General features: G+C 45.3%; 1 protein-coding gene across 6 annotated transcripts in view; it reads right to left on the bottom strand.

Moving 5' to 3' along the window:
• The window catches only part of Trim2 (tripartite motif containing 2), a 192,862-nt gene that overhangs the window by 38,294 nt on the left and 131,993 nt on the right, over positions 1–22,575 (bottom strand). For 4 of the 6 annotated variants that reach the window (XM_045130717.1, XM_045130715.1, XM_045130718.1 and 1 more), the window contains exons 2-3: positions 9,614–9,798; positions 2,109–2,346 (exon numbers count right to left, since the gene is read on the bottom strand). In XM_045130717.1, coding sequence (XP_044986652.1) covers positions 2,109–2,346; positions 9,614–9,747 — 372 coding nt within the window. In that variant the 5' untranslated portion in view covers positions 9,748–9,798. The remainder of the gene's footprint in view (positions 1–2,108; positions 2,347–9,613; positions 9,799–22,575) is intronic. The other 2 variants (XM_045130716.1, XM_045130714.1) reach the window with 1 other exon arrangement.

Below are 22,575 nucleotides of genomic sequence, written 5' to 3'. Positions count from 1 at the left end.
CCCCCAAATTAAATAAATAAATAAATAAGTAATAACTTTTTACAAAGAAGCCCTACTTGGACTAAGGGTATAAGGTTATAGCTCAGTGATAGGATATGTTTTTAGCATGCATAAGGCCCTGGGGTTTTTTTGTTTTGGGTTTTTTTTTTTGTTTGTTTGTTTGTTTGTTTTTCGAGGTAGAGTCTCACTCTAGCCCCAGGCTGACCCAGAATTCACTCTGTATTCTCAAGGTGGCCTCAAACTCACGGCGATCCTTCTACCTCTAACTCCTGAGTGCTGGGATTAAAGGCGTGCGCCACCACACCTGGCAAGCCCTGGGTTTTATTCCTAGCACTAAATAAAATAATAATTGGGAGACAATGATAGGGATTGAATTCAGAGCCTTTCACATGGGAGGAATGCACTCTCTTACTAAGCTAGACTCCAAGCCTGTAGGAAGTATTTTTTTTTTTAAGTCTATCTATCAAGCTGGGCATGGTGGCGCACGCCTTTAATCCCAGCATTCAGGAGGCAGAGGTAGGAGGATCGCTGTGAGTTTGAGGCCACCCTGAGACTCCATAGTGAATTCGAGGTCAGACCTGGGGTGGAGTGAGACCCTACCTCGAAAAAGAAAAAAAAAAAAGTCTATCTATCTTTGCTTGCCTCAAATTCACCATTCTCCTGCCTCAGCTTCCTGAAGGCTGGGGTTATATCTTATATCATCACACCTGAACCAAGAAATAATTTTTTTGGTGGTGGGGGCTTTGAGGAAGGTTCTCGCTCTGGCCCAGTTTGACCTGGAATTCACTATGCAGTCTCAGGGTGGCCTCAAACTCATGGCAGTCTTCCTACCTCTGCCTTCCAAGTGTTGGGATTAAAGGCATATGCCACCATGCCCGGCCCAAGAAATAATTTTAATAATAACTAGCTTCTATCAAGAGCTTACCATGAATGTCATATGATTTAAATATTTTATTTTCCAATAATTCTATCTGGTAAATACTATTATTACTTATTTTTTTAACAGAAGAGGAAATGAGACACAGAGAGTTTAGTTCAACTTGTCAAAGCTGATGCAGTGAATGCACTTTAGGGTTTGAATCAGGCTGTCTGAGTCATAAAAGCCAGGCAGTGCCCCTAGCCTCTTCCTGCTACCGAGCTATTGTGAGTCACTCACTTGATGGCACCCACAGACCCGCCTTTGTTTATGACAGTCATTGTGCTTGCTAGTAGTGGGGATTATGTTTGCAATTATAGTCTGTAATTTATTATCAGGGATTCACAGAGCTTCAACTTCTTTATTATTGAGAAACACGAGAAAAAAGTCCTCTCCCAAGAAAAATAAACAGCTCTCAATAATTAACAGTTAACAATAAATTTCAGATTATAGAACTTATCCACTATTAAATCTTGATCCATAATTTATGACTCAGATGTGTGTGTGGCTCAAAAGCATGCCCAGCTTGCAAACAGCTACTGACTGGCTCTCCTGAGGCTATAAACAATGTATGCTAAGCAAACATAATGAAGATGGTTATTATTGTTTAATTAATTCTGACCAGAGAAAGTGAGCAGGCAAAACAGTCAGAGGGCTATTCAGACAATCACTTTTGTTTATTCAAGGTAGGGTTTCACTCTAAGCTCAGGCTGACCTGGAATTCACTCTGTAGTCTCAGGGTGGGCTCGAACTCTCAGTGATCCTCCTACCTCTGCCTCCCGAGTGCCGGGATTAAAGGTGTGCACCATCATGCCCGGCTTCAAGTAGTGATTTTTTTTTTAAGATTTATTTTTGTTTATTTATTTGAGAGAGAGAGAGGCAGATAGAGAGAGAGAGAGAGAGAGAGAGAGAGAGAGAATGGGGGCTCTAGGGCCTCCAGCCAGTGCAGATGAGCTCCGGACACGTGCACCCCCTTGTGCATCTAGCTAACGTGGGTCCTGGGGAATCGAGCCGCAAACAGTGGTCCTAAGGCTTCCCAGGCAAGCGCTTAACCGCTAAGCCATCTCTCCAGCCCTCAAGTAGTGATTTTGAAGCAGTGCTGTTTCAATGTATGATCTCTGCCATGTTCGACCCCTGCTCTCCCAGGTCAAAGGCACCGGGCTCCCCAGAAGTCACCTGGTGCCTCACTTACATTGCCATCGTGGTTGGGGCACGAGAGGGGCTTCCCCGCAGCCACGGCGGTGACCGTCTGCAGGATGGAAGACTCCTCGACGTTGCTGCCCGGCGTGCGCTGCAGAACGTCCATGAGGTTCGTGATGAAGAAGTTGTTCTGGAGGGCAGCCACGCCTTTCTCGGGCAGGATGGAGGTCTGGCGGCACACCGGGCAGGACAGGGTCAAGCTGTGGGCGGGAATGTAGTTCTGCAGGCACCTGTGGCAGAGGACACGTGGGGGCAGTTAGCGCCGAGCTGCGCATGCAGAGCGCCGCTTCTTGCGCGGGGACCTATTTGTGTTCTCAGGGACCGGGGGAGCTACTGTGCCGAGGCCCTTGTACCTGGGTTCGATTCCCCAGTACCCATGTTAAGCCAGATGCACAAAGTGGTGCATGTATCTGGAGTTCATTTTCAGTGGCTGGAGGCTCTGGAGCACCCATTCTCCCTCTCTCTCTCTCTCTCTCTGCTTGCAAGTAAATATGTGTGTGTTTTGTTGTTGTTGGTTTTTCAAGGTAGGGTCTCATTGTAGCCCAGGCTGACCTGGAATTCACTATGTAGTCTCAGGGTGACCTCGAACTCATGGAGATCCACCTACCTCTGCCTCCCGGGTGCTGTGATTAAAGACATGTGTAACCACGCCTGGCTAAATAAATATATTTTTAAAAACCCATGTGAAATGTTTTTGTTAGCATTGAAGTTCATTTTACATATAAAACCATAATCAGATATGTAGACAAACAAAACCAAAATATCAAAGTGGAAATGTTTAGTCAAAGCAAAGATGGGATACCTGAACTCAGTCATAATCACCTCTTTTTACCTGTCCTCGAGAAGTACAAACTTAATTCATTTAAAGAAAGAAATGTGGGCTGGAGAGATGGCTTAGTGGTTAAGCGCTTGCCTGTGAAGCTTAAGGATCCCGGTTTGAGGCTCAATTTCCCAGGACCCCTGTTAGCCAGATGTACAAGGGGTCACACACATCTGGAGTTTGTTTGCAGAGGCTGGAGGCCCTGGAGTGCCCACTCTCTCTCCCTCTTTCTATCTGCCTCTTCTCTCTCTCTCTCTGTCACTCTCAAATAAATTAAAAAAATTATTTTTAAAAAAGAAATGTATCACTAGCAATGACCACCATGTTTACAGCTCACTACATTTGAATACTTCCTAAGCCTTTGGCCGAGGTGCCTTTGTGGTACCTTTAAGAAGATAAGGGAACCCAGGCAGAGAGAGGCTAAGTGGCTTATCTGGGGTTCTTTAGCTGGCCAGGGGTGGAGCAGGAATACATGCTTAGGCAGTGTGACCCCATAATCTAATCTCTAAATAAGTAGACTTGTAGCTCAGTGGTACAGTGTTTGCTTAGTGTGTGTGAGGTCCCAGTTCTTTCCAAGCCCCACAAAAACAAAAGTCAAAACCAAAATTAGGGAGGGGATATGATGGATAATGGAGTTTCAAAGGGGAAAATGGGGGGGGGGGAGGGTATTACCATGGGATATTTTTTATAATCATGGAAGTTGTTAATAAAAATTTAGAAAAAAAAACCCTAAAATTAGACTAATGTTTTCTAATTGCTTAGCCAGAGCTTGAAAATTATTAATTTGGCCCCTTACTTTGCAGATAAAGGAAGCAATATCAAGGAAAGTTGTGGCATTTGGAATGAAATCCTCTCTGCCCCTCCCCTGCCCCGTAGGTTCGTGAGTTTTGAACACTTGGTCCCCAGCTGGTGGCAATTTGGGAAAGTGGTGAAGCCTTTGGGAGGTGGGAATCGGACCTCGAGGTTTAGTAGCTCAGCCCACTGGGGTTCAAGCCAGCTCACTCTGGCTGCTTCCTCCCTAGCTCATGTAGCAAGGTGTGCAGAACACTGTAGGAGACAGTTTCCTAGACCAGGCCGAGAGACAGGAAAGAGGACCCTTGGTAGGTGGCTACATTCGAACCCAAAATGGACAAGAGGGTGACCCCACTTTCTCCTTCTTCTTCCTGACCTGGGTGGGTTTTCATGCCTGCCGGCTGGCTTAACAAACTTCTTAGGATTTGCACAGTACGGGATGCGTCACAGAGCAACCTTCGGAGACACTGACTCAGTCTCGGGCAGACTTGATTCGATGGGCAGACGTCCCTCGTTTGATGAGAATCCAGCTTCCCGCAGGGGTGGTGAGTTTCCCTGCTCTGGAACCCTCTCCTCTCTGAGGAGTCTGCCCTCTCTGCTTTCTTTACCTCTTATTTTAAAATAAGATTTATTCTTTTTTTAAAAAAAAAATTATTTATTTATTTATTTATTTATTTGAGAGTGACAGACACAGAGAGAAAGACAGATAGAGGGAGAGAGAGGGAATGGGCGCGCCAGGGCTTCCAGCCTCTGCAAACGAACTCCAGACGCGTGCGGCCCCTTGTGCATCTGGCTAACGTGGGACCTGGGGAACCGAGCCTCGAACCGGGGTCCTTAGGCTTCACAGGCAAGCGCTTAACCGCTAAGCCATCTCTCCAGCCTTAATTTATTCTTTCTAACCCTTTCCTGCCTTTTGATTCTTTAATGAGCAGGGAAAATGAACCAACACCCCTAGACCATAGGACAGGATGTCTGTTGGTGACATGCTTTCTCTGCCATGAGGAAAAGTCCCCTTGGAACTGCAAGCCACAGGAAACGGGCTCCTCTCACAAACAAGAGCTGGCAGACTGCAACGAAGCTAACACCAACTGCATACCAGAGAGAGGCAGATATGCCAAGGTCATGAACGATGCGGAAACCCCAGCGACATTTTCAGTCCTATTTTACTAGACTCAAACTTGATGTTGCCGTGAGTTCAAGGCCACCCTGAGACTGCATAGTGAATTCCAGGTCAGCCTAGGCTAGAGTGAGACCCTACCTCAAAAAACCAAAAAACAAAAGTTAAAAAAAAAAAAAAGTATTAAAGGTCTGGAGAGATGGCTCAACAGCTAAGGTGCTTAACAACCCAGGCTCGATTCCCCAGGACCCATGGAAAGCCAGATGCACAAAGTGGAGCACACATCTGGAATTCATCTGCAGTGGCTGGAAGCCCTGGTGTGCCCATTCTCTCTATCTGTCCTCTTTTCTCAGCTTACAAGATCAATCAATCAATCAATTAAACAATCTTTAGCTGGGCGTGGCCGTGCACACCTTCCCAGGAGGCAAAGGTAAAAGGATCGCTGTGAATTTGAGGCCACCCTCAGACTACACAGTGAATTCCAGGTCAGCATGGGCCAGAGGGAGACCCTACCTCGAAGAAAAAATAAAAGTAAAAAGAATCCACATATGACCACATGGATTTCCCATGTGCGAGCTAGCACTTACATGTTCTGTCTCTTCCCCTCATTTGCTGCATGTTAGCCATGGTGGTGGGGGGAGGGGGCGACTACATTTCCCCCAGGTGTCCTGATCTCTCTCTATGACACTTTTGTATATCTCTGACATTCTTTTCTCCTACTCACTTCCCGTTGTATACTTTTTTTTTCTTTTTTTTAGGCAGGGTCTCACTCTAGCTCAGGCTGACCTGGAATTCACTGTGTTGTCTCAGGGTGGCCTTGAACTCACGGTGATCCTCCTATCTCTGCCTCCTCGAGTGCTGGGATCAAAGGTGTGCGCTACCACGCCCGCCAGGCTTCCATTGTATACTTTTCACTCATCCTTGGAATTCCTGCTTATCAAACATTTCTTCAAGGAACACTTCCCTAGTAAGGACAATTGCCTTGATTACTACATGGTTTCCAGTGCGATTTTGAGGTGTAGCACATGTCCCTGGACTAATACCAGACTAATCAGATCAGGGGACTCAGAACTGGCCCCTCCTTTAGGCCAGAGAGGAGGTATGGTTTTCCTTCCTCCCAAGCTTTGCGTTCCCAAGGAGCCGAAGTCTATGACCAGCATGGCCGGCCAGAGAGCTCAGCTTCCCGAGGTGAAACAAGCTGGGAAGTCTGTCTGTACAGAAATGAAATCTCTCTCTTCTAAGGGAAGTGGCTACGTACTTTCAGGAGGCCATCACTCCAATGTAGTTACTGTTCGAAAAACTTGATCTACATGAAATCAAAAGTAAAAGAGAGACTGATTGAGATGGGGAGGGGGTATGATGGAGAGTGGAGTTTCAAAGGGGTAAGTGGGGGGAGGGAGGGTATCACCATGGGGTATTTTTTATAATAATGGAAGCTGTTACTATAAAAAAAAAAAAAAACTCCATCTAACACAGAGCATTTCACCGGGACTCCCCATGGCAGGATCTCATAATTCACCACCACCAAGTATGGGACAGGGAGCAGAGGCCGAGGTCGGCAGACACTAGGCCGCTCGGAAGTGCTGTTTCTCACCTGTCATGGTCAGGGAAAGGTGCTTAGAAAAATGAAAAATAAAAATCCAGGGAGCAGGAGCTACAAGAAGCCTGGGGCAAGCTGGACGTGGTGGCGCAGGCCTTTAATCCCAGCACTCGGGAGGCAGAGGTAGGAGGCTCTCAGAGAGTTCGAGGCCACCCTGAGACTTCAGAGTGAATTCCAGGTCAGCCTGGGCCACAGTGAGATCCTACCTCAAAAAACAACAACAAAAAGAAAAACAAGAAGCCTGGGGCAGTTCCCTTGTGTTCAAATGGAGTGTCAGGAGATGGTGACTGCCGCAAGTGAAGTCATACTTCTGTGTTACCACACTGACCACTCACTGGAATTCATGTCTTAGCTGCATCCCATCAGGGTTGGGAGAAAATCACTTTAATTAGTTTAGAATATGAATTACAAAACAGTAATAAATAAAATGAATAAATTGGAGTATGGGTGCGCTATGCATATCACCACTAAAGAAGCACACACACACTCACACACAAACACCCTATGACCAACAGTAACAAATCTGTGTCTTCTCCGTTCATTACCACCACAAAGAATGTGATAATTCTTCTACAATTAGGACCTTACAGAGTAAATCAACTCAAAAACAAAACTTCATCAATCAGATAGCAAATGTATGACAAATGTAATTAGCATACATTTGGAGCCACTGGAAACATGGACTTCCTGTTACATAAATGGGGAGTAAGGCATTTAAATTATATTCACTGAGTCATAGAAAATATATTTAACAGAGCTGGGCGTGGTGGCGTACGCCTTTAATCTTTTGGGAGGCAGAGGTAGGAGGATTGCCATGAGTTCGAGGCTTCCCTGAGTCTACATAGTGAACTCCAGGTCAGCCTGAGCCTGAGCTTGAGCAAAACCCTATCTCGAAAAAAAATACACACACACACACACACACACACACACACACACACACAACCTCAAAATATAATGTTTTAGAAAAATATATAGTTACATTAAGGAAATACTTAAATTGATCCCTGGATAAGCTAATTACTAACAATTTTCTTGTCTTCTTTTCTTTTTAAGGTTTTTTTTTTTTTTAAATACAGGATCTTGGGCTGGAGGAATGGCTTGGTGGTTAAGGCATTTGCCTGCAATGCCAAAGGACCCAGGTCCCACGTTAGCCACATGCACAAGGGGACGCACGCATCTGGAGTTCGTTTGCAGTGGCTGGAGGCACTGGCGTGCCCATTCTCTCCCTTTCTCTCTCTCTCTCTTTCTCTCTCTCCCTCTTTCTCTGTCAAATAAATAAATAAAAATAAATTATTTAAAATACAGGGTCTTCTTGTGTTGCACAGATGAGCCTTGAACTCCTCCTGAGTGCTCAGATTACAGGTGTGTGCCACCATGCCTGACGTACTAACAAAGTTCTTAAGTCTAATTTCTAATAAGATAAATCATGTAGTAAAAGTGTATATTTTTGTTTATTTGAGAGCAAAAGACAGAGAGAAAGGCAGATAGAGAAAGAATGGGCACGCTAGGGCCTCCAGCCACTACAAAGGAACTACAGATGCGTGCGCCCCCTTATGCATCTGGCTAATGTGGGTCTTGGGGAATTGAGCCTTGAACCTGGGTCCTTAGGCTTCACAGGCAAGTGTTTAACTGCTAAGCCATCTCTCCAGCCCAAAGGTATATATAGATACTTTTTAATTGAGGCAGGACTCATGCTAGTCCAGCCTGACCTGGAACTCACTGTGTAGCCCAGGCTGGTCTCGAACTCGGCCTTCCAAGTGCTGGGACTATAAGCATAAGCCAGTACGCCCACCCTTTGATAAGTGGTTAATGGCCCTCCAAAAGAAACTCTTTCAAGAAGGATCAATAGGGCTGAGGAGATGCCTCAGTGGTTAAAGGCACTTGCCTGCAAAGCCTGCTGACCAGGTTCAAGTCTGCCCGCTTAAAAAGTCAGATGTACAAATTGGTGCATGCATTTGGAGTTCATTTGCAGCGACAGATGCCTTGGCGTGGCCATTTTATATGTATAAGCATACATAAAGATAGTTGATAGATAACAGATCACAATATATATCACTGTAGGGTCCACATGGGACATCAAGCATGTGTCTAAAATATCTTCAGAAGGAATTGCGGTCCTTTGAAGCAACTCCTTATATGTGCAGGTATTTTGCCTCATCTGGTCCAGCAGGAAATGAGGGGTTTGTAATTGACTCTCACAAAGAACTCTCTGTGAAGGAACTGGTGTGGTTTTTTTTTTCTTTCTTTCTTTCTTTTTTTTAATTTTTATTAGCATTTTTCATGATTAAAAAAAAAAAATCCCATGGTAATTCCATCCTTTTTTTTTCTTTTTGGCAACAACTGCTTCTCTCAGAGAACAAAGGGAAATCTTGAAAATTTTAAAGTACTTATTTAATGCTCCCTCTCTTGGCAGTGAGCCAGCAGCAAGTACCTGGACGACCTTCTCCTACTTGCAGTCGTTTGAAATGAGGCAAGTTACTGGCAGGACCCGAGTGGGTTCCGAGATGTCTGTCAGAAGCCCAAGAGGCTCGCTGTCTCCCTTGGGTAAAGGCAGAATCCCCAGAAAGAGCCTTGTGGTAGGTGGCAGAAGGTCAGTGTTGCGGTTCTTCCCTTCTTGTTACTGGCACAAAACACCCAACCAAAAGCAGCAGCTTAGCTGGGCGTGGTGGCGCACGCCTTTAATCTCGGCACTCGGGGGGCAGAGGTAGGAGGATTGCCGTGAGTTCGAGGCCACCCTGAGATTCCAAAGTGAATTCCAGGTCAGCCTGGGCTAGAGTGAGACCCTACCTTGAAAAAAACAAAACAAAACAAAACAAAACAAACAAACAAAAAAAGCAGCAGCTCATGGGAGGAAGGGACTTTTTTTTTTTTTTTTTTGGCTTACAGTTTGGGGTGTTGGGGGAGGCTCCCCAGAGGCCGCACATCACCTTGGCCACAGCAGGTGGAAAACAACCACAGGAGAGTGAGCTGAACTCTGGCAAGGGGCAGCTGGCTAGGACACTCCAAACCCTGCCCCCAGCAACACACCTCCTCCAGGTAGCCTCCACCTCCCAAACTGCCATCAGCTGGGTCCGAAGCATTCAGAACACACACAAGCTTATGGGGGACCCATTTAAACCACCCCAGTCAGCGTGCGAGAGTCCCACTGCAGGCATGGAAGAGGCTCACCTTTCGCAGAAAGTGTGCAGACAGGGCAGGACCTTGGGGTTCTTGTACCGTTCCAGGCATATACTGCAGATCAGAAACTGCTTGTCGATCTGACGCACCACAGGGCTTGGGATGCTGGCGCCCTCACTGGCCATCCTAGACCACTGACATGGGCGGCCGGCTGCGCTCGAGCCTGCACGCTGCTGCTGTCAGGAAAGCCAAAAAATACATGATTACCCACCTGGACAGTTCTTTATTATCATTAGTTTTTAAAAATTTTTGGTTATTTATTATTTATTTGAAAGTGACAGACAGAGAAAGAGGAAGAGAGAGAGACAGAATGGGCGCGCCAGGGCTTCCAGCCACTGCAAACGAACTCCAGACGCGTGCGCCCCCTTGTGCATCTGGCTAACGTGGGACCTGGGGAACCGAGCCTCGAACCGGGGTTCTTAGGTTTCACAGGCAAGCGCCTAACCGCTAAGCCATCTCTCCAGCCCTATTAATTATTATTTTTGAGGAGAGAAAGACAATGGGCACGCCAGGGCCTCTTGTCAAACAAACTTCAGATGCATGCGCCACTTGGTGCCTCTGGTTTTACAAGGGAACTGAGGAATTGAACTCAGGCTGTCAGGCTTTGCCAGCAAGTGCCCTTAACTGCTGAGCCATCTCTAGCCTGTTCGCTGATTCTTTCACTCTAAATACGGGGAGAAGATAATATCAGTGACCCCAAATGACTTGAGCCAGCTCTCATTGCCACGGAAGGAACAGTGAACTGCCTGTTGTTGGTTTTATAAGTCAATAAAATAGTCATATCTTTCTCATACAAAAAATAGATCAGGGGCTGGAGAGATGGCTTAGCGGTTAAGCGCTTGCCTGTGAAGCCTAAGGACCCCGGTTTGAGGCTCGGTTCCCCAGGTCCCACGTTAGCCAGATGCACAAGGGGGCGCACGCGTCTGGAGTTTGTTTGCAGAGGCTGGAAGCCCTGGCGCACCCGTTCTCTCTCTCTCCCTCTATCTGTCTTTCTCTCTGTGTCTGTCGCTCTCAAATAAATAAATAAAAATAAAAAATAAAAAATAAATAGATCAGGAGAGGATATGTTATACTAAGAGGGATGCTTGCGGGATTTCAAAGTACAGTGTTGGCTGAGGGAATAAATATATATGCAGCAAAGTCTATTTGTGCCTTTAGCTATGATTGTATTTGAATAAATACTTGTTGCTTTCTCAATCACTATACACGAAGGGATTAGAATACACCACTCCAAAACATGCCACTGTGGTGCAAGATTTATTTTATTATTATTTTTTGATTTTATTCTTTTTTTTTTGGTTTCTCGAGGTAGGGTCTCACTCTAGCCCAGGCTGACCTGGAATTCACTCTGTAGTTCTAGACTGTCCTCAAACTCACAGCGATCCTCCTATCTCTGCTTCCCGAGTGCTGGGATTAAAGGCATGTACCACCGTGCCAGGGGGCAAGAATTATTTTAAACTGAAGGCTGTATGTAGGGATTGAACAACTTCTCTCCTCCTCTCTTACAGTATGTTCTTGGGGCCTGTTAATTCACTGATAAAAGACAGGCTAACAGGATGCTAATATTTTTTTATTTTATGTGCTCAAGAGCTTTATAGAAAAGATGTGAAAACTGAAGGAGATGATTAAACTTGAGGATTTAGACCACTTTAAGAACAGCAGACACAAGCCGGGCGAGGTGGCGCAAGCCTTGAATCCCAGCACTCGGGAAGCAGAGGTAAGAGGATCACCATGAGTTCGAGGCCAGCCTGAGACTACATGTGAATTTCAGGTTAGCCTGGACTAGAGTGAAACCTTACTTCTAAAAACAAAAAACAAACAAATAAAGAAAAAGAACAGCAGACACAAAGGGGCTCTCTGTCTTTCCCTGTGTGTCTAAAATGGCCATACGTTTCCCTTGTGTGAAGGAAATTTCCATTTGTAAATGCGCTCCCTCTCCCACTCCTTGAAGAGGGAAAGGCTGTTAATCACTGGCAACTGCGAGAAATCTAAGTAGTCCCGCTAAACAAGGCTCATCTATCTCTCCTACTTTCCTTCCCACAGTTCACTGCCCCTTGGAGTCCAACCTGACCCTTTTCCACAATTTATCACGCTTTGTTAAAATGCGCTATAAAATCCTTGTCTATCACCTCTCTATCACCTCCTGAGTTTTCATCTCATTTCAATGAAGCTACTGGACATGTAAACTTAAAAATATTCACATCAAGCCAGCATGGTGGTGCATGCCTTTCATCCCAGAACTCAGAAGGCAGAGGTAGAGGAGGATCCTGTGAATTTGACACCAGCCTGGGGCTACAGAGTGAGATCCAGGTCAGCCTGAGCTAGAGTGAGACACTACCACAAAAAACGAAAATAGGGCCAGAGAGATGGCTTAGCGGCTAAGGTGTTTGCTTGCAAAGTCAAAGGATCCTGGTTCAATTCTCCAGGACCTACATAAGCCAGATGCACAAGGGGGTGCATGCATCTGGAGTTCGTTTGCAGTGGCTGGAGGCCCTGGAGCGCCCATTCTCTCTCACTCTGCCTCTTTGTCTCTCTCAAATAAATAAATAAAATATATTTTAAAATTTGAGAATACATAAATAAGTAAATAAATATGCTCACATCAATACAAGCTGTGCATCTCTTTCTCATATATGTCTCTGTCATGAGTCAATTTAATTCACAGACCCCAGGCATGTAAGAGACGAAGTGAAAAGTTTTCTGATTCTTAAATATTATTACAGGTGGTGATCATTAGAATATTGACCTTAAAACTTCCCTTATGATTCACAGCCATGCCTGTTTCAAAAGAATTAAAAACTTGAAAAAAACCCTTTATATATAGTTTATGAGTATTTTCTTCAAAATTAAACTTTGTAGGTTTGAAAGTAAAATGTACCTGTCACGGAGCAGAGACAAAGGCTAGTGGTCCCCACAATTTAAACAAAATATCCTCGCAGAGGCTGGCTGGGCAAATGGCTCAGTTGGTAAAATGCTTGCCTTGTAAACATGAGGCCCTTAGTTCGATCACTAGTTCCCATATAAATGCCAGGTGTGGTGGCTCACACTCATAGCCCCACAGTGCCAGGGAGGTGGGGCCGGGCCGATCTCGGAGCTCATGGGCAGCCACTGTAGCCTACTTGGAAAGTGCCAGGCCAAGGACAGATGCCACCTCAAAAACGGTGGCCGGCCCGTCCTGAGAGAAATGACATCTGAAGTTGTCCTCTGTCCCGTGCAGGAGCACCTCCACCTAAGCACGCACATGAGGAAGTGTCCACTCAGCCCTGTGCCCTTGAGGAGCCAGGAGAAGAGAGGACCGCTCGAAATGGGGGGGATCGTTTCAAAAAAGAAATCAAAGAGGACCACAGAGAAGAATGCACAGTGCCCACGAGAGCAGTAAGGAGCAAAAAGTCACAATGAACAGCTCCATCCATCACCTTTCTGTTTTGTTTTGAAGCAAGGTTTTGTTTTGTAGCCCTGACAATACTATGTTTACCATAGTCATCTTGTTTCACTGCTTTTTAAAAAATATTTTATTTTTATTTATTTATTTTATTCCTTATCTATTATTTTATTTATTTTACTTATTTATTTATATAGAAGGAGGGATAGAGGGAGGAGGGGAGAGCGAGAGACAGAAATGAGTGCCCCAGGACCTCCAGCCACTGCAAACGAACTCCAGACACATGCATCCCCTTGTGCATCTGGCTAACGTGGGTCCTGGACGTTTGCAGGCAAACGCCTTAACTGCTAAGCCATCCCTCCAGCCCCATCCATCACCTTAAAAAAAAAAATATATATATATATATATATTTATTTATTTATTTTTATTTTATTTTTTATTTAAATTTTTTTTTTAAATTTATTTGAGAGCGACAGACACAGAGAGAAAGACATATAGAGGGAGAGAGAGAGAATGGGTGCGCCAGGGCTTCCAGCCTCTGCAAACGAACTCTAGATGCATGCGCCCCCTTGTGCATCTGGCTAACGTGGGACCTGGGGAACCGAGCCTCGAACTGGGGTCCTTAGGCTTCACAGGCAAGCGCTTAACCGCTAAGCCATCTCTCCAGCCCCCCCCCAAATATTTTGATTTATTTATTTGCAGAGAGAGATAGAGAGATGAGAGACACAGAGAAAGAGTGGGCATGCCAGGACCTCCAATCACTGCAAGTGAACTGCAGATTCATGTGCCATTGGGCATCTGTCTTATGTGGGTTCTGGGGAATTGAGCCTGGGTCATCAGGTTTTACAGGCAAGCATCTTAACCACAGAGCCATTTCTCCAGGCCCATCCATCACCTTTTATGTTTTTTTGTTTGTTTGTTTGTTTTGTTTTCATTTTTAGGAGGTAGGGTCTTGCTCTAGCCCAGGCTGACCTGGAATTTACTATGTAGTCTCAGGATGGCCTCAAATTCATGGTAATCCTCCTATCTCTGCCTCCCAGTGTTGGGATTAAAGGTGTGTGCCATCATGCCTATTTTTTAAATTTTTTATTATTGTTTATTTATTTGAGAGAGAGAGAGAAAAAAAATGGGCACACCAGGGCCTCTAGCCACTGAAAATGAACTCCAAGCGCAGGCACCACCTTGTGCATCTGGCTTAGGTGGGTACTGGGGAATTGAACCAAGGTCCTTAGGTTTTGAAGGCAAGTGCCTTAACTGCCAAGCCATCTCTCCAGCCCATTCATCACCTTTTAAATAGTTTCTGGCTCCTATCCCAAAGAGGTTAACCGAAGATGAACCAAAAGTCACCTCTCAATTTTTTAAATATTTAGTAAGGTGTCCACTGCCCTCTCATTCCCAAAGGAAATAAGACCAAAAGAAGAAGGGAACTGTGGAGTTCAGGAGCTTAAGGGGCTCACTTGCAATGCCTATCAGCCTGGGTTCAATTCTCCAGGACCCATGCACCCACACACCTCTTTTTCTCTCTCTCAAATAATAAATAAATAAATAGGGCTGGTGAAATGGCTTAGCGATTAAGGTGTTTGCCTATGAAGCCTAAAGACCCCGGTTTGATTCCCCAGGACCCACATAAGCCAGATGCATAAGGGGATTCATGTGTCTGGAGTTCGTTTGCAGTGGCTGCCTCTCTCTCTCAAATAAATAAAAATAAAATATTTTTAAAAATAATTAAAAAAAACAAGATAGAGAAGATTCAACAAAGGAAGATTACAAAAGGATAGAGAGGGTTCAGTTCCCTAGTACCCACATAAAGAAAGATGTATGAAGTGTAGCACGTGTCTGGAGTTCATTTGCAGCGTCACGAGGCCCTGGCTCACCCATTTTCTCTCTGTCTCTTTCTCTCCTTGCAAATAAATAAATAAATAAAATCTTTTTTAAAAGAAAGGAGAAAGAAAGCAAATACCTACTTGATCTTCAACATAGTAGAAATTAATATAGTATTTTACATAAACAAACAATACCACATTCATGCAGACTTTGTCAAGAACTTCGGCAGAATGAAAAGCCAGACGGGCATGTCTGAAGCCCCAGGACCTCTCTGTTCCCTAAATTGTCTCATCATCCCGACCGTGGGCTCTGAGGCAGGCCTACTTTGGTTTATACAATGTCCTGACCGTGGGCTCTGAGGCGGGCCTCCGTTAGTTTGGTTTATACAATAGTACTTGAACTTGACACGTGCTGTGTGTCCGAAGCTGGTGAGCTCACCATCATTACATCATCAACAATTCCACACTTTCTACAGGAACCATTCTTCTCCAAACACAAAAGATAACTCGCTGTACACCTTACCAAATCAGTCTATTTTTTTTAGAAGCATTTCATCTCTTATTAAGAAAATCTGTCTAGATCTATTTGAGTGTAATGATGTCCATGACATGCCAGTTACTAACTCTATACTGCCTAGACAGATGGCTAATAAGCAGTAGCTTGGGAAGCACGAGCTGGCCCAGAAGGTCACCTTCAGCCAGGGATTGCTGCATAGTGAGGCAGTATCGTGTGAATATCTAATTAGCCAGCAGGATCTGCTAGGCTTTCCAGAGAGGTTTACCTAAAGAGCTGCGGAAAGGTATTTATTGATCACGTTAAGTGCTGCTCATCTCTCAGGAGCTCAACACTATCTGGCTTTTAACCACATCCCTGTGACATCACAAAGGGAAGGAATGGACTTGTCCATCTTAAAGATAAGGAAATCAAAGCTGAGGATTTAAGTGACTTGCTCAAGGTCATCCAGTGAAATCAGAGGAACAGAAAGCTCAGATTTCAACTGACAAGTCCGTGATATTTGATCCTTAGCAGGTGTAATGCTTTACTGGTGTGTGTGTGTGTGTGTGTGTGTGTGTGTGTGTGATAAAAATGACAACATATTTCAGCAGCCCTAAAATTTGCATGTCATAAAATTGGCACAGCGTCTATGCTTTTGTTCACTAAGCGTTCTTTTAAAAAATGATAGTGAGCCGGGCGTGGTGGCGCAGGTCTTTAATCCCAGCACTCTGGAGGCAGAGGTAGGAGGATCGCCACAAGTTCAAGGCCACCCTGAGACTACAGAGTTAATTCCAGGTCAGCCTGGGCCACAGTGAGACCCTACCTCGGAAAAAAAAAAAAAAATGATAGTGATTGGAGATGGCTTAGCGGTTAAGCGCTTGCCTGTGAAGCCTAAGCACCTCGGTTGGAGGCTCGATTCCCCAGTACCCATGTAAGCCAGACGCACACGATGGTGCGGTGCATGCGTCTGGAATTCGTTTGCAGTGGCTGGAGGCCCTGATGCACCCATTTCCTCTTTCTCTTTCTCTGCTTCCTTCTCCCTCTGTCTGTTGCCCTCAAATAAAAAAAAAATGATAGTGATTGGAGATGGGACTTGGTGACAGCATGTACTTACCATGAATCCCTGCGTTTAAGCCCCACATCACAGGAAGAAAGAAAGGATGGAGGAAGGAAGAAGGAAGGAGAAAGAAGGAAGGAAGGAAGAAGAAGGAAGGAAGGACAGAATGAAGGAAGGAAGAAAGGAGGAAGGAAAACAGGAAGAAAAAGGAAGGAAGAAGAAGGAAGGAAGAAGGAAGGAAGGAGAAAGAGAGAGAGAGAAAGAAATAAAGGAGGGAGGGAGGAGAAAGGAAGAAGGATAAAGAAAGGAGGGAAGAGAAGAAAGGTATCTAATTCCAGTTAAAATCAACTAAAGTAACTGCATTTTGAGCAGCTTAGTAATTTTTCATGTTCTATGCCTGATCATATTAGAGGAAAGAAAAAGAAAGGAAAAGAAAAAAAAAACAGAAAACACATTTAATTTTACTTTTTTAACGTTTGAATTTTGGATTTGGGATAAGAAAAGACATTTGTGTTAATCAAGTGCTATATGTTGACTAAATGGGATTTCTTAAGTCAATATTTTTATGCTCAAAAACACTTAAAAATCTCATTCTAATTTTATGGTAATTATCATGTGGATGAGAGGGAGTCTTTATTAGTACTGATCATTTACATGACAAGTTAATTAGGCCTACTCATGAACACTGATTTAAAATCACGACACTATCACAGATCTGTCACAAGTGACCTGTTGCAGACATCAGGATTTTTAGAACTCCTGCAATCAACACAAAGCGTTTTCAACTCCCAAAGACTCCCAACGCTTTTCTGAACACCACAAAAGGACAGCATCTCACTTGCTCCTAAAGGGACACCTTGCTCAGAAGAACGGAGGCACAACAAGTGCCAGTAAGCATGCGCAAGGGACACTGGTGTGGGTCGAGACAGGCAGGGACACAGCCAAAGTGTACAAGCCCTGTCCTCAGTGAAGACCCAGTACTGCAGTCAGCTCTGTGTGCTGGGATGAACGTCCAGACCAGGTACGGTTTATGGGACGAACAAGAGTTATTTGAAGCTTACAGACACTGGGGAAACTCCAGAATGGAGAAAGAAGCTATAACCCCAGCTAAGCTCTCCTCAGCCTCCTCCCTGTCTGGTTTCCCAGGCATCAAAGGGGTTTCCTACCCCCATATGGACAGAAATCTGTTCAGGATAACGAAGGGAGAACTTAGGGACAGAACTGCTCTACTACAGATGAGCAACACCAATGTCCAGAATACAGCCTTTGCCTTGAACCTGGGGAGCCCACAGATCAGCTCACGTCAGCCCCAGTGACAAAATCTAACAGAAACCAAGAGGTTGAAGCAGAAAAGCCTTTTTTTTAAAAAAAGGACTATACTTAAAAAAAATTTTTTTTAAATTTATTTGTGAGAGGGAAAGAGGCAGAGATGGAGAGAGAGAGAGAGAGAGAGAGAGAGAGAGAGAGAGAGAGAATAGGCGCGCCAGGGCTTCCAGCCACTGCAAATGAACTCCAGATGCATGCACCACCTTTTGTATCTGGCTTATGTGGGTCCTAGGGAATCGAACCCAGGTTCTTTGGTTTTGCAGGCAAGCGCCTTGACTGCTAAGCCATCTCTCCAGCCCCAGAAAAGCCTTTTTGAGACAACATAGTGCTGAGAAGAAGTGCTGGAGGAGTGTCCAACACTGGAACATCTCTACCACACCCTCCAAGGCTCAGGTTCCATTGTGGAAATGGTGGCAGAAAGAATGTAAGAGCCAAAGGAAGGGTAGGACTCCTTACAATGCAACTGTCCAGACAGAAATCGGTCTCAATATCTATGACCTCACAGTGCCTAGCACTACCTTCACTAGACCCTCATATTAGGAGAAAAAGATGATAACATCAAAATAAAAGAGAGAGGTTGGAGAAATGGCTTAGCGGTTAAGCGCTTGCCTGTGAAGCCTAAGGACCCTGTTTGAGGCTCAATTCCCCAGGACCCACATTAGCCAGATGCACAAGGTGGCGCATGTGTCTGGAGTTTGTTTGCAGTGGCTGGAGGCCCTGGAGCTCCCATTCTCCCTCTCTCTCTCTCTATCTGCCTCTTTCTCGGTCTGTCACTCTCAAATAAATAATTAAGACAAAAAAAAAAAAGAAAAATAAATAAATAAAAAAGAGACTAACGGAGAGAGGGAGGGGATATGATGGAGAGGGAGTTGTGAAGGGGAAAGTGGGGGAGGGGAGGGAAATACCGTTTATTGTCTGTAAACATAGAAGTTGCCAATAAAAAAAATAATAATAAAAGCCTTTTATTTCCACACCCTTGGATAGGTTCACTGCCCTGGAGCGCACAATCTTTTTGCCTCTACCTCCCAAGTTCCCTCACACTTGGACAAGAGTCATTTTTAAATGCCATAGCGTTGCACTGTAGGTAACCAGCCATAAGAGCTTTTCCGTGGCGCTAACTTGAGGTGCTCTGTAGCTTAGCAATACATAAGTGCCAGTGGTGTGTCCCAAGGTGCTGGCTCTCCTGCTCGGGCCCTCCCATTTGCTCAGTATTACTTAGTCAATCAGACCCACACCTTGTCCCAGGTCCCTAGCTCTGGCTAGCCCATTTTTGCCATCTTTTGTCCCACAGAATTTTCTCTTATGGGTTCCAGATTTGTGCAACACCCCCCAAATCCGTGTGCTGTAATGGTACCTGCAGATTAGGGCCTGGGGAGGAGGGGCGAGGGGCGTTCAACGAGGATGGCCCCCTCACAAAGGAGTGTGAGCACAAGACCTCCTGACTCTAGAGCCTGCGCTGATTCTGCTGGTGATGTGGCTATGGAGGGTCTTGATGCTTCAAATGCCTAGATGGCCAAGCCAGGCATGACGGTGCACGCCTTTAATTTCAGCACTCCAAAGGCTGAAGTAGGAAAGGCCAGCCTGGGCTACAGAGTGAGCTCCAGGTGGGCTTGGGCTACCATGAGAACCTGCTTCAAAAGAAAGAAAGAAGCCAGGAGTAGTGGCGCATGCCTTTCATCCCAGCACTCGGGAGGCAGAGGTAGGAGGATTGCCATGAGTTTGAGGCCACCCTGAGACTCCATAGTGAATTCCAGGTCAGCCTGGGCTAGAGTGAGACCCTACCTCGAACAAACAAAAAAAAAAAAAAAAAAAAAAAAGAAAGGAAGGAAGGAAGAACAAGCAAGAGAGAAAGAAAGAGAGAGAGAGAGTGAAAGAGAGGAAGGAAGGAAAGGAGGGAAGGAGGGAAGGAGGAAGTAGCTTCCCAGGTGGGAAAGGAGACCAGCATAGAATAGAAGAATTTATCACTTTTTTGGGAGACCAGGAGCTCTGATTGAAGGCTCTTGCCTGTTTCCTGTGTACTCCTCTTGGCCCACTCAGGCCCAGGGTAGGCTTGCCACTGTGCATTTGGCACAAGTGAAAGCTCGCTCTCCACATGAGGATGCAGCGAGGAAAAGACCATCTGTCTGCGCAGCCAGAGGAAAGCTCTTACCAGAACTCACCATCTTGGCACCCTGACCTTGAACTTCCCACTTTTAGAACTGTGAGAAATAATTATTTATTTTTATTTATTTATTTATTATTATTATTTTGGGTTTTTTAAAATTTTTTTATTTTTTGGTTTTTCGAGGTAGGGTCTCACTCTGGTCCAGGCTGACCTGGAATTAACTCTGTCATCTCAGGGTGGCCTTGAACTCATGGCAATCCTCCTACCTCTGCCTCCCGAGTGCTGGGATTAAAGGCGTGCGCCACCACGCCCGGCGCATTATTTTGGTTTTTTGAGGTAGGGTCTCACTCTAGCCCAGGCTGACCTGGAATTCACTTATGTAGTCTCAGGGTGGCCTTGGGCTTATGGTGATCCTCCTACCTCTGCCTCCCAAGTGCTGGGATTAAAGGCGTGCACTACCACACCGGGCTCAGAAATAATTATTTAAAGCCATTCAGTTTTGTGGTTATTTTTGTTAAACCAAAGAACTGACTAAAACATTTTCTTAATGTTCCTTTATTCATCTTGCATGGACTCTTTCTGTGTTACATGGCCACCTCACCATGTCACTTAAGGGTTATGAGGACAGCGATGTGTGTCTGGTGGCCCGTTACAACAGCCCCAGCCCCTAGACTGAATGTGCCTGGTACTCAGAAGTCATTAATTAATTCTGAAAATAATAAACTTACTGAAAACAAATAAATGGCAAGCTTTCAAGACAGACGCAGAAAACGAGGACTATGGTCACCTCTGGGTACAAAACGAGATTTCTGAATGGACACAGCATTCCATGGGAGTAACTTAGGCACAGCAGCAGGAAGAAGAAGAAGAAAAAAAAAGCATCTATTGCATTGGAGTCAAGCATGTTTGTCACAAATATTGTCACTGATATCAGACAGCGCCTGTCTCCCCACAAGACAGTCCAATGCTTAGCAACATGGGACAGCTCCCAGAGAGTAAATATTAGTGACATATTTGAACATGTTCACAAATGCAAGAACAGGAAAACTACTGAGGACACATATGCATGGTGGTAAACAGTCTATGAGTTGGCAGACACACCTCGTTAAGAGGGCTTTGCCAACTAAACACAGCATGTTGTGGGAGAAGCCACGCAGTAAACAGGAAACAAAAAAAAATCCTTGCGCAGAAAAACCCCACGGCAGCCTTTCTTCCCTCCCACCAGCTCCCGGGTTTCTCCTGGCTGACAGGCTCAAACCTTCTCCAATGTGGTGGGAATTAGCATCCCAATGGGAAAGAACTTGACAGGAGATGAAAAGAGGCGCCTGCCTGTGTCCCCAGTTCCAAGATTCAAATCATATTTCCCCCACCTCAAATTATACGATTTTGATGAGGAAAGCATCTAAAATCTTGGTTGCTGACACCAGCATAAGGAAGAGAAGGAAAGGAGGATGGAAAAGAAAAGCTGGCACAAGAGGGAGCGTGCTCAGACTGGTCGAGGAAGCAGGGCAGAGAAACAAGAGGCCAGAGGTCCTCTGAAAAAATCAAATCAGGGCTGGAGAGATGGCTTAGCGGTTAAGCGCTTGCCTGTGAAGCCTAAGGACCCCGGTTCGAGGCTCGGTTCCCCAAGTCCCACGTTAGCCAGATGCACAAGGGGGCGCACGCGTCTGGAGTTCGTTTGCAGAGGCTGGAAGCCCTGGTGTGCCCATTCTCTCTCTCTCCCTCTACCTGTCTTTCTCTGTGTCTGTCGCTCTCAAATAAATAAATAAAAAATTTTAAAAAAATCAAATCAGAACATGGGATTTGTGCATAAATTATAACATATTTTACGATGTGTCATCCTGAGGGTATGTAGTTACAAACTTAATTTTTTTAAAAAGTATTTATTTATTTATTTATTTGAGAGCGACAGACACACAGAGAAAGACAGATAGAGGGAGAGAGAGAGAGAATGGGCGCGCCAGAGCTTCCAGCCTCTGCAAACGAACTCCAGACGCGTGCGCCCCCTTGTGCATCTGGCTAACGTGGGACCTGGGGAACCGAGCCTCAAACCGGGGTCCTTAGGCTTCACAGGCAAGCGCTTAACCGCTAAGCCATCTCTCCAGCCCACAAACTTAATTTTTTTTATGAGAGAGAGGGAGAGAGAATTGGAGCTCCAGGGCCTTAGCCACTGCAAACGAACTCCAGACGCATGTGCCACCTTATGTGGGTTCTGGGGAGTTGAACCTGGGTCCTTGGGCTATGCAAGCAAGCACCATAACTGCTAAGCCATCTCTCCAGCCTCTGCAGTCCCATTCTTTAAAGATAATTTTATTTATTTGAACAGAGAGACAGGAGAGAAAGAGGCAGAGAGAAAGAGGGTATGGATGCCTTCATACCAGGGCCTCCTGCCACTGCAAACGAACTCTAGACACAAGTGCCACTTTGTGCACCTGGGTTTATGTGGGTACTGGGGATCTGAACTTGAGTCATCAGGCTTTACGAGCAAGCACCTTTCACCACTGAGCCATCTCTCCAGCCCCCATTATTTTGATACAAAGTCTTGCTATGTAGCCCAAACTCATAGTCCTCCTGCCTCAGCCTCCTAAGTGCTGGGCTTACAGGTGTGTGCCATTACGCCAGCTTCAATTCTGTTCCAGTCGCCTGCTTTATAATACTCATGGGCCACTGCTTCCCTCTCTGTGCCCCTTGGTGAATTTAGTTGTTACTATGCTTACATTCATAATGGTTCTTGGGTCAATGGCAATGGTGAGGACAGGCCAAAA

The sequence above is a fragment of the Jaculus jaculus genome, chromosome 12, assembly GCF_020740685.1.
Source record: "Jaculus jaculus isolate mJacJac1 chromosome 12, mJacJac1.mat.Y.cur, whole genome shotgun sequence".
NCBI lineage: Eukaryota > Metazoa > Chordata > Mammalia > Rodentia > Dipodidae > Jaculus > Jaculus jaculus.
The sequence above is the reverse complement of the archived record's forward strand: the minus strand, read 5'-3'. Positions and strand labels throughout refer to the sequence as shown.